The 17,805-nt window shown below is 37.6% G+C and overlaps 1 protein-coding gene across 2 annotated transcripts in view; it reads right to left on the bottom strand.

Annotated features, from left to right (window-relative positions):
• Window positions 1–7,618, bottom strand: part of cabp7a (calcium binding protein 7a) — a 36,704-nt gene extending 29,086 nt beyond the window's left edge. The window contains exons 1-2 of one of the 2 annotated variants that reach the window (XM_083527477.1): window positions 7,584–7,618; window positions 7,155–7,373 (exon numbers count right to left, since the gene is read on the bottom strand). In XM_083527477.1, coding sequence (XP_083383603.1) covers window positions 7,155–7,263 — 109 coding nt within the window. In that variant the 5' untranslated portion in view covers window positions 7,264–7,373; window positions 7,584–7,618. Of the gene's footprint in view, window positions 1–7,154 lie in introns of both variants that reach the window. The other variant, XM_083527478.1, reaches the window with a different exon arrangement.
• Window positions 7,619–17,805: the final 10,187 nt, after the last annotated feature.

Genomic DNA, 17,805 nt, shown 5'->3' with positions numbered 1-17,805 from the left:
ATCTATCTATCTATCTATCTATCTATCTATCTATCTATCTATCTATCTATCTATCTATCTATCTATCTATCTATTCTCTATCTATCTATCTATCTATCTATCTATCTATCTATCTATCTATCTATCTATCTATCTATCAGTATTTCTATCAGTATTTCTATCAGTATTTCTATCTATCTATCAGTATTTCTATCAGTCTACCTATTTATATATTTGTCTGTTTGTCTGTGTGATCTATCTATCTATCAATAAATCTGTCTTTCTATCTGTCTGCTTGTCTGTTTGCCGGTCTGTTTGTCTGTTTGCAGATCTGTTTGTCGTCTGTCTGTCTGTCTGTCTGTTTATCAAAATTTTTTAAATCTGTCTATTATCAATCTGTCTGTTGTTTAACTCTCTGTCTGTCTGTCTGTCTGTCTGTCTGTCTGTCTGTCTGTCTGTCTGTCTGTCTGTCTGTCTAGTTATTGTTACTTTCCAAAAAGAATAAAACTCTTCACACTCGATGTGAAACATACTGAAACATAAATCATTATTTACACGCGTTCTCTCACGCCACCTTCGTCATGATTACCCATGACTGAGCCTGCGTCTCCATGTCCTACAGGAGTATGTGAAATTATGCTGTGATCCATGACTTTTCAGCAAGTGTTCGATGGCAGGTAGAGATCGTTCTCTCTCACACGGGAAAACACCATTCTCCACGCTAGCTCGTGTGCTGCACAGACACCCCCCTAATCCTTACCCTTTCATCCAGCATCCAAATGCAGATTGAATCACGGATGCAGTTTCACCTCTGCCATGTCTGCCAAGCGCTTTAATCAAGCTCGAAACAAGCTCAGCAGCCGATCGTCATGGTGCAGCGGAATGCCATGTGGAGCACGTGGCCAGGTGCAGGAAACATCTGGGAATTTCCTCAGAACAGCAAACACTGTCAATCAGAGTGTTCCTGGCATAGCATGAGGCAACTCTATATCCTGAGCGCGTCTCTGAAATAAAGCAGCTGCAGTACGACTGGCCTTTCACTTTCCTTAATACACTTGTGAGGGTTTTTTTTCTTTATCTGTGGTGTCAGGGCTGCTGAATAAAAACCATTTAGCATGAAAATAATTTTTCCAGATTATCAATCCGGACTTGAAAATCGAGATCAGATGGGATATCTTTCCAGAACGCTGAGAGCATGTTCTAATTTTTTTTTATCTTTTTAGAAGCTTAAAGAAAGCAAACTTTCATTGTAGATAAAAATCAGTTAAAATCCGATCATCGTTCGACACGCATGAGATAGGATCAGATGCTAAACGGGTGAGACACAGTAATTTAAATAATAAAAAAGTGAATTTGCATTAAACTAAATGTTTCTATTCTATATATATCATTTAGTTTAATGCAGTACATGCTTTTATTATATTTATTATATTTATTAAATTAAGTAATATATCATTAATCATTAACGACACTTCACACCCTGGACACAACATCTTTCAGCTCCTCCCTTCTGGCAGGCGCTACAGAACTTTGTCCACAAAAACTGCCAGACACAGAAACAGTTTCTTTCCCCAAGCAATCACCCTCACTAACAACTAACCATAATTATATTCCCTGCTTCACATCTATAAGTACTGCACAGAACTGTCACTCATCACATTATCTGTATATGTTACAAACACTATTGCTGCTATATACTGTACAAAGTTTTATAGTAAACTCTTTAATCATACCTGACACACAATACTGTCATTTGCACTACCATGCACTCTCACACTTTATGTACATTACTGGTCTGTATCCCTATTTATTACCCACACTGTCTATATTGTCTCACATTGTTTGTTTTGTCTATATTGTCTTGTATAGTCTGTTTTTGTCATGTATAGGTTTTTTTATTTATGTCTGTACTTTTGAAAGTAACAAACAGCTGGAACCAAATTCCTTGTGTGTGTCAACACACTTGGCCAATAAACCTGTATATATGTGTATAAATAGAGAAAACCTTTTTTTTTAAGCAGGCATTTTATTTAAATTTGTTATACAAACATATATTTCAAATGTTTCTAATAATAAATGATGTAAATACAAAAAATGTATTAAAATTTAAATTATTATAAAATTTTAATTTAACATCGACTTAAAAACAGAGAATGAAGTCACCTTGTTCTCTGAATCTTGACAATTATTATTGGATCACGGATAATAAATAAATGCTGGCATCCAATGTGGCATCCTATCATTTCATAATCATATTCTTACTGGCAATGGTGAGTATACGGTCTCTGACTTGAATGTCTTTAATTTTCTTATAATTCCTCCATACTCCGTCCCTAATGTTATTTTTCCTCTCATTTGTACACCAAGCTGCTACCTTGATTCGTTAGCTGATAAAAATGTAAAATAAATAAATAAGTGCTTGGTAGCTCTTTACACAAATATGAAAATTTGTACAGCTGTGGAAAATAAAAAGAAATGGTTTCTGAAGCAACATTTCTGCCTGCTTTGAGGTCACATCATGCAGGATCACATGTGAAACATGTGCTGCTGGTTGAAGAGGGAAAAATGGCTACTGTGAAATAGATAAAAAAAGCCTCTGTGACCATTCGCTTGCTCCGGTTGCTGATTTTGGATGCCTGCATTCTTTTCCAGTGGCAGGTCATTCAATTTACTGGATATCTGTGCTTGGATGTTTGGAAATAAATTCCTACCCAAAGTCTTCCGAGTGAAGTATTCCCAATTGGTGGCCATCTTGTTTTCACAAGAGACATGAGCTGAGTCATTTCCAATCATCCAAAACTCATTTTTAAACGTAAGAGACACGTGTACGTGAAAAAGGTCAACAGGATGACATTTAAAAGGCACAATAATGCCAAGTATTATAAAATATGATCAAATAAATGCAAAAAAAGTTTAGATCTATCGTTTAAAACGAACAAGCTAATGTACAAGTGTTTCTGTGTATACACTGGTGTAAGAATCTGATGTAGGAGTCATGTTTTTGCTCAAATCTTTGCCAATATGTTTGGGTTTTTTTTTTACTAAAATACAGCACTGTCCCAATCGGTTGCCAGTCCCACTTCACACTATCTTCTGTAAAAACTAGCAATACATTAATGCTTTAGTCTTGAGACCACTGTTTTTATTAACCATCTATAATTACATTACTTTCCCCCAAAACTTTTAGGACACATTTGGATGTACACAGTTGAAAAGGATGCCTTTGGATGCAATAACATAAAATTTTGCCTTCACTTAAACTCAAAGACCCAAACCTGTTCCAGCATGACAATGTCTCTGTGCACAAAGCATAGATTGGAGAGCTAGATCTCCTGCTTTAGACCTCTGAGCTCAACCCCATTGATCAACCCCTCTTTACTAACACCCAGGTGCCTGAATGGATCTGCACAAATCTCCACAAACACACTCTAAAATCTACACACTTCCCAGGACTAAATATGGAATCGATTGCGAGAGAACTCAAACGAACAAATCGAATGGTCATGTGCACACAAACTATTGTCTGTATTGTGTATATGTGAATAATATCAGATATGAGATGCAGTTATGTGCTCTATTCTTCTGCATATCAGACATTTTGAGGAGATTTACTATACCCACTGTAAGAGAACCCAACACACACTCGCCACAGTCTATCTTCAAAGTTGGAAGAAACAAGATGTTGTTGTTTTTTTTATTATTATGTAATTAAGTGAAAAGTAGGAAAAATCTATTATTTATTTTTTTTTTATTAATTGTCCTCTGATATTAGAAAGGAGTTTATTAGAGGGACAGCACATGTAGGACGTTTTGGAGACAAGGTGAGGGAGGCGAGATTGAGATGGTTTGGACATGTGCAGAGGAAGGACATGAATTATATTGGTAGAAGAATGCTGAGGATGGAGCCACCAGGTAGGAGGAAAAGAGGAAGGCCAAGGAGGAGATTCATGGATGTGGTGAAGGAAGACATGCAGGTAGTTGGTGTGAAAGAGGCAGATGTAGAGGACAGGGTGGTATGGAGACGGATGATCCACTGTGGCGACCCCTAATGGGAGCAGCCGAAAGAAGAAGAAGAAGAAGAATTGTCCTCTGATAAACTGCAGATATTTGAAGAAATTTATTAAAGTGTTGTAATGAAGTAAAAATACTTATTTAGTGTTCATCACTGCTGTTTATGTATTTGGACTACTAGGCTCTCAGGCTCGTTCTTTGTACTCTTTTAGCGATATTAGATACCTTAAATGCCATTTACTACATCTCTAAAGAAAAAGTAGGTTTTATTGTCTGAAATTGTCATAACATAAATACTGTAACATCCTGACATTATATTCATTTTATTTTATTTTATTTATTCATTCAGTTAGTTCATTAGTTATTTTGCCCTCTGTGCATTGTCTTTACTGTTTTGGTTAATAGTGATGCACTCCGAATGTTGACTTTTATGTACAAAATGTTGGAACAAGCTACTTATCATAATTCCTCATGATATTTTTACAGCAGAGGGTTTGCCATTTGGGTTATTTAGACATCAAGATCAGTCTTATTTACATTTACAGATGCGCTAATCCATAGTGACTTACATTTACATTTATCTTATTTATACCACTTGGCAGTTGGGGATTAAAAGCTTCAACTCTCAAGGGTTGAAGAACTTCCAATGGGAAGTTCGATGTCTTATCTACAAAGGATTTCTTTCGTTTCATGTCGTCAGTTCATTATCTCAGCAACGTTTTTCACTACACTACGTTTCGCTTCACGTGGCATCATGTGATCTCGTAAACCGACAGATCTCGATCTCGATCTTCAAGCATCCATAATAAAAACCCTTCATTAGAATTTATCATTGATTAACTGAGTATACTTGAACTATTGACAGTATGCTAAGTCGCACATCGCAGGTGAATCGTCTCGTCGCACAATGCCGTTAGTGTTTTACATAAGTTGACTCTGGTAGCGTGACGTCAGGAGTATTAAATCAGTGTTAGCTACTCTAATCCACAGAGTGCACTCTGATATCATTATCAGCTGCACCAAAGGCTCTTGTGTGCATCTTTTCACTATATAAAGTGATTTACTGAGGTGTCATACATAGAATATTCTTTCTTAAAGCATTAGACACAAATATCAAATGTTAAGGAGATCCTACAAGCAAAAATAAAATAACTTGTTTATTTTTGACTCACGTCTGTGTTTTAGCTCCACTGTCTTTCTCGCTTTCATATCAGACCACACTAATCCGCTCTTGAAGTGTGTGTGGGAATGTGCCTGCCTTTGTTTGTGTGTTAGTGTGCCTCTTATTGACAGTGTTTACAATTTGCCTTGCATATCGAAGGATGCGCTGCAGTCGTGTGGATCTGCATCCTGATGCAGGTGTTAGAGACGTGTGTGTGTGTGTGTGTGTGTGTGTGTGTGTGTGTGTGTGTGTGTGTGGTAGTCTGACAAGATGGTTTTGTTCATCATGCTGCCCGTTGTAATAGCCTGTCACCTCGGAGTATCGCCAAGCACTCACCCCTCCCCTGCTTATGGTTTATATTGGAATGAGCCACAGCTGACACCGTTTCCTCTCCATATGAAAGCCGTATGTCACAATACAAATTCTGATGCCTTTTTTTTGCATTTTGGAAAGATATGTTTCCACACTGGCGCATCTCATCTTTAGCATAGACTCTCCAATCAGTTTTTGGTCAAGGTGTGTCTTCGATATATTAAAGCCATGAGTCACAGAGCTGAGTTCAGAACTGAGTAATAAAATTCGTAAACATAACTTGTTCCTGTCTGTGGCCAAGTACTTCCCAAAAGGATAAGGAGATTCAGAAACGCTCATAGAGACTCAACAATGATTTGAAATATTGCTTTAACCTTGAAGGAAGTCAATAGACTACAGCTGAAAACTGGAATTGAAATTGATTTCAGTTTTGTCTCGCACACGTGGACGGGTTCTCCTTTAAAATTCTTTTTTTCTTTTCACTTTTTTAAATTCTAATCAACATTACGCTCGCTGATCATTTGACTTGCAATTGCAAAAAAACAAATAAATAAATAAAAATTCAAACACATTTTTGTCAAGAGGGGGAAAAAAATTACTTCAGAACCTCTGAGTTTGCTTTTTGATTTAGGTTGAAAAAACTTAGTTTTGGAGAACTTGTTTGAAATTGTTAAAAAAGAAAACAAAAAAACTAAGAAAATAAAACAATTGCACTAAAAAAAAGTCAGCAGCTACCAGAAGAGTGTTGAAAGATAATAACAATCAGAATATATATATATATATATATATATATATATATATATATATATATATATATATATATATATATATATATATATATATATGTGTGTGTGTGTGTGTGTCTGGCATGCTTTATGCAAGATATATAAATATGAGACCGTATAAAATAATAATAATAATAATAATAATAATAATAATATTAATAACAATATTATTAATAATAATATTAATAATAATATTAATAATAATAATATTAATAATAATAATATTAATAATTATAATATTAATAATTATAATATATCGAATTAAACATTCAAGAAATGAATTAAAGAAAGTGAGTGCTAAAAATCTCTAAATATTCCATTAATATAATCATATAAATAAGTAGATTCTGATTATTTTATTAATATTATTCTGTGTATTTATTTCTAAATTGAATACAACTGCCAATAAATCTGTTGCAACAAAGAATTGTTGATTTATTCAGAATTTAGTAACTCGGTTACAACCAATATTTTTCTCAGCTGCAGTAATAATTAGAAATAAACCAGTGGAAAGTTTCAAGCCTGTACAATATGCAATAATTTTTCCAAACACTTAGCCAGAAGAACATAAAACATAATTTTTTCCTAATAAAAATGCATTTCTACACAGCATTCCTTCAATAGAAGAAACCCCAGAAACCCATGAGAGTAGATTAACAGGTGCTCTGAGACTGGAAGTGACATTGGATGCGCTTCTTATCCATGATCATGCTGCCTTTTAGGGAGGAGAAGACCCCGCTCGTGTTGGAGATTAACAAAGATTTAAGTTCCTAATATGCTAGAGGTGAGGAGCCCCCAAAAGAACCGAAATATGACTGAGAATGAATGACGGAAAGGCTTCATGGATTGGTGCGTAATGATGATCGGATTAAAGCTCATCCAGTGCGCGAGGCGCTCGGACTCACCCTCGACCTCATCTTCAGGTAGGTTGACCGGTGTCCCGTACGAAAGGATGTCTGGGATGGTGCAGATCCCTCGGTACATCAACGTGGAGGTGACGGGGTGCATGGGCATGTCTGCGCGCCGGAGTCCAGATCTTCATATATGACCATCAAAATCAACTTTTCCTCCACTTCCAACCTCAACGCTCCTCGCGCGACAGAACACGACGAGTCGAGCTCCTCCTGGGGGGGCAAAAAAAAAGGCGCAAAGATCTCTCATCCGAGAGCAGGGAAGCAGAAACCACGGCGCATATTCCTCTCCTGCGAGGCGCGCGCCGAGCTGTCCGTGGTCTTTAGGCGCGCGCGACTATCCTGCATCGTCTACCGAGCTCTGCTCATGCCGTGCATCGCTATGTCGGATCTACACACTATATTCTCTAAATGCATAGTTACCTGCTCAAGGTGACTGAACTGCGCCCCGATGATTCCTGTGCAATACGTTTTTTTTTTTCTCACCCGTTGCCAAGGCGACGCGTGAAGGCGGTCCTTCTTTAACATACAGTATTACCTCTTAAGAGCCACTGGATGCATGCTGTTCCAAACCTCTCATTCTTCTGACATTCCCCTTTTTTTACTAAAAATATATTTTGCATCAAACCTTCAACTCATCTAGTGGTCCAGAATTTCTACATGATGGTTCTACGCTATACTGGTACTGTCCTGATTGGTCCCATATTTATACCCAAAGGATTTGCTTTTCCCCCCTAAAAAATAAACAAACACTTGATCATGTCAAGAAAATGCAGCTGATACTGAAGACAAAGCAGATTTGCTGTACTCATAAAGACATGATCACAAACAAGTCAGCAGTCCACTTACATCTCCCCAGGAGGGAAAGAGGGGGCTCCAGGATGGGTGACTGGGCAGCTGAACAGGTGACTTTCTCTCCTCAGATCAAAGAGATCCCCCCCTCAGTTTAGAAGGTTTATTGTTTTGTTGCATGGCAGATCTTTTATGTAAATATGTGTGCATATTTAGACACCAGAAGGTATAGTTAGTGTAATCTAGATGTTATTGATATCATTTTAGACAGCAACTTATCTTTTAAAAATCACATCAATCAAGTTACAAAAACAGCCTTCTTTGGCTGTTTTATATATATATATATATGTTATCTATATCTGATGCAGAGAAGCTCGTCCATGCGTTTATGACCTCTAGAATAGACTACTGTAATGCATTACTAGGTGGATGTCCTGCATCATTAATAAACAAGCTTCAGTTAGTTCAGAATGCGGCAGCAAGAGTTCTTACTAGGTCAAGAAAATACGATCATATAACCCCAATCTTATCGTCCCTACATTGGCTTCCTGTTAAGTTTCGAATAGACTACAAACTACTGCTACTCACTTATAAAGCACTAAATGGTTTGGCTCCCATGTATCTATCCAGTCTCTTAACACGCTACAATCCGTCACGCTCCCTGAGATCTCAAAACTCTGGGCTTCTAGTAGTTCCTAGAATAGCAAAGTCCACTAAAGGCGGTAGAGCATTTTCACATTTAGCTCCTAAACTCTGGAATAGTCTTCCTGACAGTGTTCGGGGTTCAGATACACTCTCCCAGTTTAAGTGTAGATTAAAAACATATCTTTTTAGCAAAGCCTACACATAACACACATCACACACATCACATCATAACCTTGTGCTCCAGAATATATGATTACATGCACATTATCAACTTGTGCTGTTAATATCATGAACAGCAGCTACGCTAATTCCTCTCCACTGCTTCTCTTTCTCTCCCCATCCCGAGGCATCCTGAGGTTTGGCCAGCTCCAGTCACGTCCCACCTCGTGAAGATTATGGACCTATGGATGATCATGGAGAAGTAGATGCCGAGTGTTTAAAGGCCCTAGCATGGAGAAGCTGATGCTGGATCTATGATGATCACAAATTGTTCTGTATTGTTGAAAGATTTATGACCAAACTCTTGATGTCACCCATATGAGGATGGGTTCCCCTTTGAGTCTGGTTCCTCTCAAGGTTTCTTCCTCATATCATCTGGGGGAGTTTTTCCTTGCCACTGTCGCCACGGCTTGCTCATCAGGGACAAACGCACACCATTCACCTTCACTGTTGTTTTCTGTAAAGCTGCTTTGAGACAATGTCTGTTGTGAAAAGCGCTATACAAATAAACTTGACTTGACTTGACTTATTGGAACATCTAAATCCAATTCTAATCCAGAAGTGACCACAGAATCAAGTTCAGAGATGAATCACGTGCCGATGAATCCTTCTAAATACGTATTTTAACATTTGACTCGTGCATTTCTCCATTTGTCTTCCAACTGGTGATTATAAGGGTTAGAGGTCTTGCTCAAGGACCCACCAGTGGCAACTTGGTGGGTTCGGAAGTCACTTGTTTGCTGTTACGCATGTTTTATTTTCTTGTAATCTTTTGTGTTCAACCTTTTAGGTTTACAATTTCACATTTATGGTTTGTCGTTCCTCATTTTCTTTTTAAGCTTTTGTCCCTCCCCTGCATTGCATTACTATCTTCATGTTTGTTACCTCCTCATTTTGGACCATATTCTTGATATCTATTTTGTATTTTTAATTAATGGCCCACACTTTTATCCTCTTGAGACCAACATGGACGCTAAGCTCACTATAATAGCCAGCATACAGTAGTTTTCAGGACTTCAATTTCCTGAAGATTCCAGATTGTCTATGGCGTGGACTCAATAAAGCAAAGTTGTTTATGCACTCTGATGAGAGGAAAGACGTATTATTTTCCCCTGTCAATCACAGAGACACTGGACATTCATTGGCATCTGTGGGCTCATATACATTATAAGGAATGAGGTGGACAGAAGAGTGTTATATTGCCCTGTAATGTGGTTGACTTCATATCAGGTGGTATCAAAACTGTCCCTGTTTACAAGAAAGTACTTTATTTAGTGTTTAAACAATATCAGCTTCAAAATAGTCCCCTTGCACTGCAATACAGTGCTCCCAGTGTCCTGAAGTCTTCTTTTCAAAGCGTGTCAAGCACCTTCTGCGTGTCAAAACGGCGACTTTTGAGTCAAATCTTCATGTTCGGGAAGGAAACGAAAGTCTGCAAGGAAAACTGGCGAGTAGGGTGTACGTGAATGGTTTTTAGACGATCATCACGCACAAGTTACTAAATGGTTCCAACATTTTTAGCGTTAGAGTTTGTTGAAGGTGTTCCTGATCTCTCATTGTTTTCCAGTGATGTTCTTCTGTTTGTGTGCCATTCAAAACACCTCAAACGTCTTATTGCTGCATCTCCGTATGTCGAACGTACGTCATGTCACATGTCTCTGTGGTAGCTTTGCCCAGTTTCACACAGAATTTCACGTTTGCTCTTAGTTCTAACTTGCTGTCCATAATGAAATCGCAGATGTGGAAACGGACGTGGTCAGAATAGCACCAGTTTGCACCATTAGTCTAAAAAGTTTTGATACCACCTCGTACGTCTTGGAGAAAGCATGTGTTAGACTTTACGCTTTCCAGTTTGTACCGGTTGTACATTTAAAGCACTGAATTCGACAAAATGTGCTGGACTCTGGATCGGCATGACCACAGATGTCAAATCTAATTGGCCGTCTTTTAGTCCAATCATTGGTTTAAATCCAATTTGCTATAAACAGCCCTAAACTGTAAATAAATTATATCTTAAACTCAATTATTTTTCAAGCCCAAGGACATTCTGTCTGATCCCAGTGATTAGAAATAACCATATTTGCTGGTCTCTAGAAGGCATGATTTTTCCAAGCACTGTGTTTTGAGACTCCTGCTCCAACAATGTGTTGTATAGGAATAATGGTCCTCATTTTGGATTGATATTATAGTGTGTTGATCTATATAATTAAAATGTAAATGATTTTTATTGGTCAGGATTCTCAGGGTCCTCTGGGAGCTCTTGTCCTGTTTGACAAAGACCATGTTTCAGCTGCAGATGGACGAAGCTTGCTAATGCTGCAGAATTCTGATGTCCTCTCTGACGTCTAGTAGATGCTGGAACACAGGGAAAAATATGGTTTGCAATATATAAAAGTTTCCAAGGACATCTTGTGTTCTCAGACAAATTCGATTTGTTTCTGTAAAACCTTTACACTATATAAGATCGCAAATGGATTATAGACTTTGGGTTTTATGTAGTTTTGGGGTGATGTTCTGGACATTCACATAACAACACTGGAAAATTATTGTCTTAGGTGGCAATATGGATTAGGTGAGTGTGGGAGGTAAGGAATTTTGATCTCAAAATCTAATATTTATGTCCTATTTATGTCTTCTCTCCCTCTCCCTCGCTCTCTCTGAACAGAAAAGCTGAGTGTGTTTATGGCCGTTATGCAGAGTAAAGCTGATTAGCAGGATAAGTGGCGAGTGCCGAAAAGCCGCACTCCTGCTTGTATACATTTTACGTCGCTGCCCGTTAGCCATGCTAGGGGTGTGTGAGCATCAACATATAAATTTCAATTCCCACACGCATTCTTATCCCAAGCAGTGTGCTGATGGGATTTATTGATTCTGTCGCATCAGTGAACTTAGTAAATATCATATATGATACACAGCAGGCATAGTAATGGGGGTGTTGCCTGCAACAAGAAAATGTACTGTATATAAAAGCTATACACATGAATTGACTCTTTATACATCACCATTGATATTCATACTGTTGCATTATTACTAATTGCATTTATAGTGGTCCATGGTCACTGTGGGAGTGAAATGTTTCCTTTAAGAACTGAGAGAATAAATTGTACATGGCATTACATTGTACAGTGTCCAAAAATTAGTCTCACCCCTGTACATATAAACCCATACCCTCATTTAACATATTGCTATTTATTGAAAATCAGTCACTAATGCACTTCTGGTTAGATGCTAACCGCATTTCATTGGCTCTGTACATCTACTTTGCAAAGTGACAATAAAGTTGAATCTAATCTAATCTAATCTAATCAAAATCCTCGATGGGAAAGCACGCCATCATTTTGCCTACACATACATTGACGCAGTATGCACCATGATCATGTACAGGAATCTGTGACAGTCTTTTATTGCGCCTGTTGTTTATTACTTACGAAAATAAAATTGAGTTTTCTGTATATTAATAGATCTTATGTATATATACCTAGAATACGGCAATGCATTGTGGGAGTTTATGAGGACACGATGTATTCTTCTGCAAGAAATGGAAAACAAGGACAAATAACGTGCTTTATTAAATATTAAACACCAAAAAATCTAAAAACAATCAATGTGACCCACAGTTTTGAAACGGTTTCAAGTTAAATCCATAAAGAAGCCAAAAACAAACAAGGAGATTTGGCTATGCAAAGAACCTCTTCAGGAACTGTGGCTCATTACTTATTCATGCTTTCTACCTGGAACCCCTCAAACCCTTACCTAGAACCCTTATCATGCCGGTTACATCAGTTAATTTACTCTGAAGTTTTGGTGATGATAATTTTGTTAAAACTAACTGAGCATTTAAACCAGTTTGGCCAACGTCTTTTAAAGGTGCTGATTTGGATCAGTAGTATGGTTCAGCTTGAATCATCAGTAGGGTTTGTATTTGGTGAAATGGAGATGTAGTTAAGTTGAAGGTGTCTATATTGGCACACGACAGTTGTCGCATTTATTGGAATATCATTGCTATTTTTATTCTAGAAATTCTAAATGTTTTAATATATGTAAATTCAGACCCCAAAAGGGTTCTAAATATAGTAAGTTTGTTTTGTGCTAAAATAAATCTACAACTCTAAGTCTGCACTAAACATGCTAGCTAATATTTTTAGACATTTTGACTGTTTTCAAACTTGGAATTGTCTTGAAATTCTAATTTTAAACATACATTTTTAAAAAGTGGCCAATAAAATGAAAACTGCAGTCTTCTGGAAAAAAAAAAAAAAAGAACAAAAATTGTCTATATACAGAATATTTTTACTCTTGTCTAAATTAAAGATGTTTTTTTTCTCTAGACTTCTAAGCCTTTTTTTGCAGTGTAATAAAGAAACCTCCTATTGTGTCACTAGTTTGTATATCAAATTCATACTGAATTGCAAAACAACCGAAAAACAAAACCCTACAAGGTACTACAGTAGAGATCCCCATCCACCAGGTCACAACCCAGTACCAGCTTGTGAAAGAATTGCTTCCAGGCCATAAGAACATTCTGGGGATAATGTCTACAGGTATGACGCTGTATTATTTATGGTGCATTTTGTCCTTCAAGAACCTCAATCAAAATTTCATACGGCATTTTCGAAAACATAATTTCCTCACAAACATCACTCAAACATTTCTTCAGTGGAGGATGGAAGAAAAATCCAAAGAATAGTGACAACTGAGACAGCTATTGATGAGATAAAGTAAACAAATATGACTCTAAAATACACACATCTAATGTGTATCTAAAATGTAAATACACACACACCACTCAAGACAGTCCGTGAAAATGTTTTTAAAATGAAACTGGTATACAAAAGGTTGAAAACCCCTGTTCTACAAAGATCTGAGAGAGAGGAAACAGTATGCAGTTACAGAATTACTGTATAAACAAGCAGGCAGTATTCGGTATTCACTCACACACCATCTTCAGTATTCTGTTGCATATTTTTTTTTCCCTTTTTGTTGCCAAATATGTTGGTGATATATTTGCCAGCAGGTGTTTGTTTCCCCTTCGACGATGACACCGCGAACACAAATCATTTTTAAAATCCATGACATGGAAACCGCGTTCACCCAGCGCTTGGCTGCGTTCTCCGGGCCAGATGTATATTATTAGAGCTGTATCTCGAGCTATGATGGATTTGTGGCCTGACAATGATCCTATTGTGGTTCCCACCTGTGAACCCAAGTTGCTGCTATGGGACACAGGTGCACCAATGAGGACCTGATAGACTATTATGATCAGAGCCGAGTTTCTGTCTCTGTCTCCTTCTTTCTCGCTGTTCCTGTAGAAATGGACTGGAATAAAGCCTGTATGGTCCTCACAATGCTGATGGATGGTCTTTGCTTGCAGGTTTATATAACCCAAACACACATAAGCACACCAGTATAAAAATGAAGCAGAAGGTCTATTCACTGTCATTCAAACGGTTACCCCTGACTGCCTATGAAGCGCTTTGTCAGTCATTCTCTTCTTCAGATATCTCCTTCTTTTCCTCTCTTTCTGACTTTCTGACAGCAGGCGGTCTCTCTCGGCTGCACCGGCTCTCCTTTGAGGACTGGCACCCCTCTCTGACAGTCAGATAAAGGCAAAGGATGTGCAGGTGAAAAGCAACGAGGGGCAGTGAAGAAGAAATAAAACCACAACTATGTCATTTTTAGGATGCAGTCCTGAGGAAATGTGGCTGAAACCATAAGGTCAGAAATTGCAATGTTGTGTATGTCTGGGCAACAGGATTGGCTCAGATGATTTTTATTCACCAAACATTTGTTTTATTGATGCTCCAAGACTCAAATCAAGCACCAAAACCAGTCATGATAAACACATCCGGCAATTAAAACCGTCCGTGTGGAAACAGCAAAAGTTCTGTTCGGTGTCCTGATGATTTACTCACAGTGGAACCTTGGATTGCAAAATGTTTTTATTAAAATTTAACCTGCATTTACATGAGAACACGCGTGTTAACATGCAAAGGTTCGACTGACGACTCAACTGAGACGATGGTTCTTCTTTATCATTGTGTAAAACAATGGGAGCTCAGATCAGTTTTCCAGACATTCGTCCTCATTCGGCGTGTATCCCTCGTACAGGCAGCATTCGCGCGAACGTACTGTTTATTATAGTATTGTGACCACATGTGTTTTCATGGATAGAGATTCTCCTTCTAGCAATAGCCCTCCTCCTCCTCCTCCTCCTCCTCCTCCATCTCATCTTTCTCACGCCAGCGACGGCACTTTTCCAAGGTAAAGCGCAGGTTCATTTGTTTTATTTTAACTTTATATTGTGTACTAAGAATTGTTATTTGTTTCAGATACATCAGGGTCAATAATTTGTACATAAAATACCATAAAAAATTATTTTTATATGAATATTTTGTTAACGGATTATCTGAGTTTACATTATTTCCTATGTGGAAAATCCCCTTTGCATTGCAGATTTTCCCAATGTAAATGTTACTTTAAAACATTTACAAAAAATATCTGCACTATGTTGAGTATGTTTTTTTTGCCCTATACTGTGTGGAGCTTGTATGTAATGAACAGGAAGCTTTTTTGGATAAGATATGGTGTCTAAGCTGGCGATCACCGTTACCATGGAAACAAAAGTAAATAAGGTTGTGTAATAAATCATAGAAAGAGCTGTAAATAAAGATAATCCCACTTCCTTGTATGAGATGATGGAGCATGTGGGTGCAGTATTAGTACTTTCATAGAGAAAAAGTACACAAAATAACACAAATCAAGCTATTTTATAATTACCGGCATCCTGATATCTTTCTACCTTGCGATATTGTATGTTGTCTTATGTTGAATGCAGTTTATGTTAACTGTAAGATCATGCTAATGGAGCACAAGTATATATCACTGTGTCAGAAGAAATTAAACTTGAAACTACTATCTTCTCTGATTGTAAGCATGTGTTTAAGCATGTACACTCTGTTCTCCACACCTAAAAGCCTTAACCAAAAAGAGCAGTTTTTTGGCGATACCATGCTATTGTGATGAAGCAGTAAAATGGACGTTGTCTCCTCTTTCACACCTACCCTGTTATTGCGCGCCGTATTAAGCCGTGTATTGGCACTTTCCTTCTATGACAAACATTCCCAACAAAAGCGACCTCTTAGGCACTACAAAGATGAAACTGTAACCTTCTCTGAAATTCACACAGCATAAAAGGTCCTCGCTATGGGGCCATTTGTTCAAAAGGTCAGCCTGCGCTGGACCCATCAATAGCATCTAGAGAACTAAGCCAAGGCTAAGACTCATGCTGAGTAATGAACTGCTCACAGAGCCACTCTTTGGCAGAGATAAATGCCCCAGAGTAGGGAACTGTTCTGCAGGTCATGTGCCTGGTTCATTACTATAGAGGGCAGTGTTGAGCACAGGAGTTGCTTGGCAATAAATACTTTCACCACAGAATGGAGAAATCTATATCATCATTACCTTTATGACTCACATACTCACAGGCTACAAGCTTTTACTGACTCGGTAGAGACTCGCACATACATGTGTGTGGTGAAAATGAGTTAAAACATTATTGAAGTAGCCGTCATAACTTGGCATAAATCGTTTATTTCATTTATTTTTATTTTTCAAATTTTAGTAGCCACTTTTTTGTCCTGGTCAGGGACTATAGGTTTAATTGGAATTTAGATGGTAGAGGAGCACAACTTTCAGTGAAAGTGTCAACAAATATGTCGTAAAATTTGGTGCCAGATTTTGGCATCAACATGATAGCAAAATATTTTGATTTGGCCACAACCTATGGCAGACTTTAGTGCCACGTAAAAAATATAAAAATTTAAGACTACGAGAATAAAGTCTTGTAATAAAGTCGAAATATTTTGAAAGTCAAAATCACGACAATAAAGCCGTAGCAGTACGGCAATTAAGTCGAAATATTTGACAAATAATATAAAAATTGCAAGAATAAAGTTGTAGCAATGCAAAAAAAAAGTCAAAATAGTTTGGGAATAAAATAAAAGAATTGCCAGAAACCTTTTGCTGTTTTGCATAAAAATGGATGTGGAGGCTTCACATAAAGTCGCATTCGTGGAGTTCGCCCAGTTCTTATATTCTTTTTGCCTGAAATTCATGATGCAGTGAAGTGGCTGTTTGCAAAGAGGAGTGCTTTCCAAAGGGGCAGTACCCCTGTGACAACACTATATTTTAACTCTGTATACTTCCTATGGAACTTTTCTTAATAATTTTTTTAATTTTTACTTTTTTTCACAAAATATTTTGACTTGTATTGCAATTACTTTAATCTTGTAATCTTTGATTTTCTTTTTTTTTTTTACATTATCATCGTACCATCCACCCCCTAAATCACCATCGTACCATTCGCCCCCCCCTCCCCCCAACCAAGTTCTGTAATTAGGTGGCATGACACAAAGCGAAGTTTATTCCTTATAAACCAACGTTCTCCCAATTATCCCACCAGTCATACCACTTTACCATTATAACACAATAAACCACATTATTGGTTCATGGTTTTGGTAGGTTTTTACCCTTAAACAGACAAGTTACTCAACACACACCACTGTGGAATGAGCAACCACGGTCGCATCAATGAATCTGACAGTTCATGACCGATGAGCATCCATCTACCACACCAACCCTCTCCGTGGATTTTGACCCATTCAGCTGTATAAACACTGTTTAGTGTTCCAGTCAGTCTATCAACACAGAAACAGGACACTTGAGAGTTCCAAAGGGACCATAGTCCTGGCTTAAAATTTAAACGTGATATTGAACGTTTTAAATTTGGACAATTGTAGAAAAATTCCAAAGAGCAAGAAGATGCTGGATCCAACATAAGGAAAGTAGCTTTGAACTTAGACCTCTTCCAACATATATTAGATAACTTTTGCACACTTTACTGGCCACAAACTTTAGATATTAATTGTAGCCTCAAACTCTGATTGGCTGTCAGCATTTTATAAAACACTGTGACACAGATTTTTCTGGA

Source organism: Silurus aristotelis (genome assembly GCF_946808225.1).
Source record: "Silurus aristotelis genome assembly, chromosome: 23".
Lineage (NCBI taxonomy): Eukaryota > Metazoa > Chordata > Actinopteri > Siluriformes > Siluridae > Silurus > Silurus aristotelis.
This window is presented reverse-complemented; position numbering and strand designations above follow the sequence as displayed.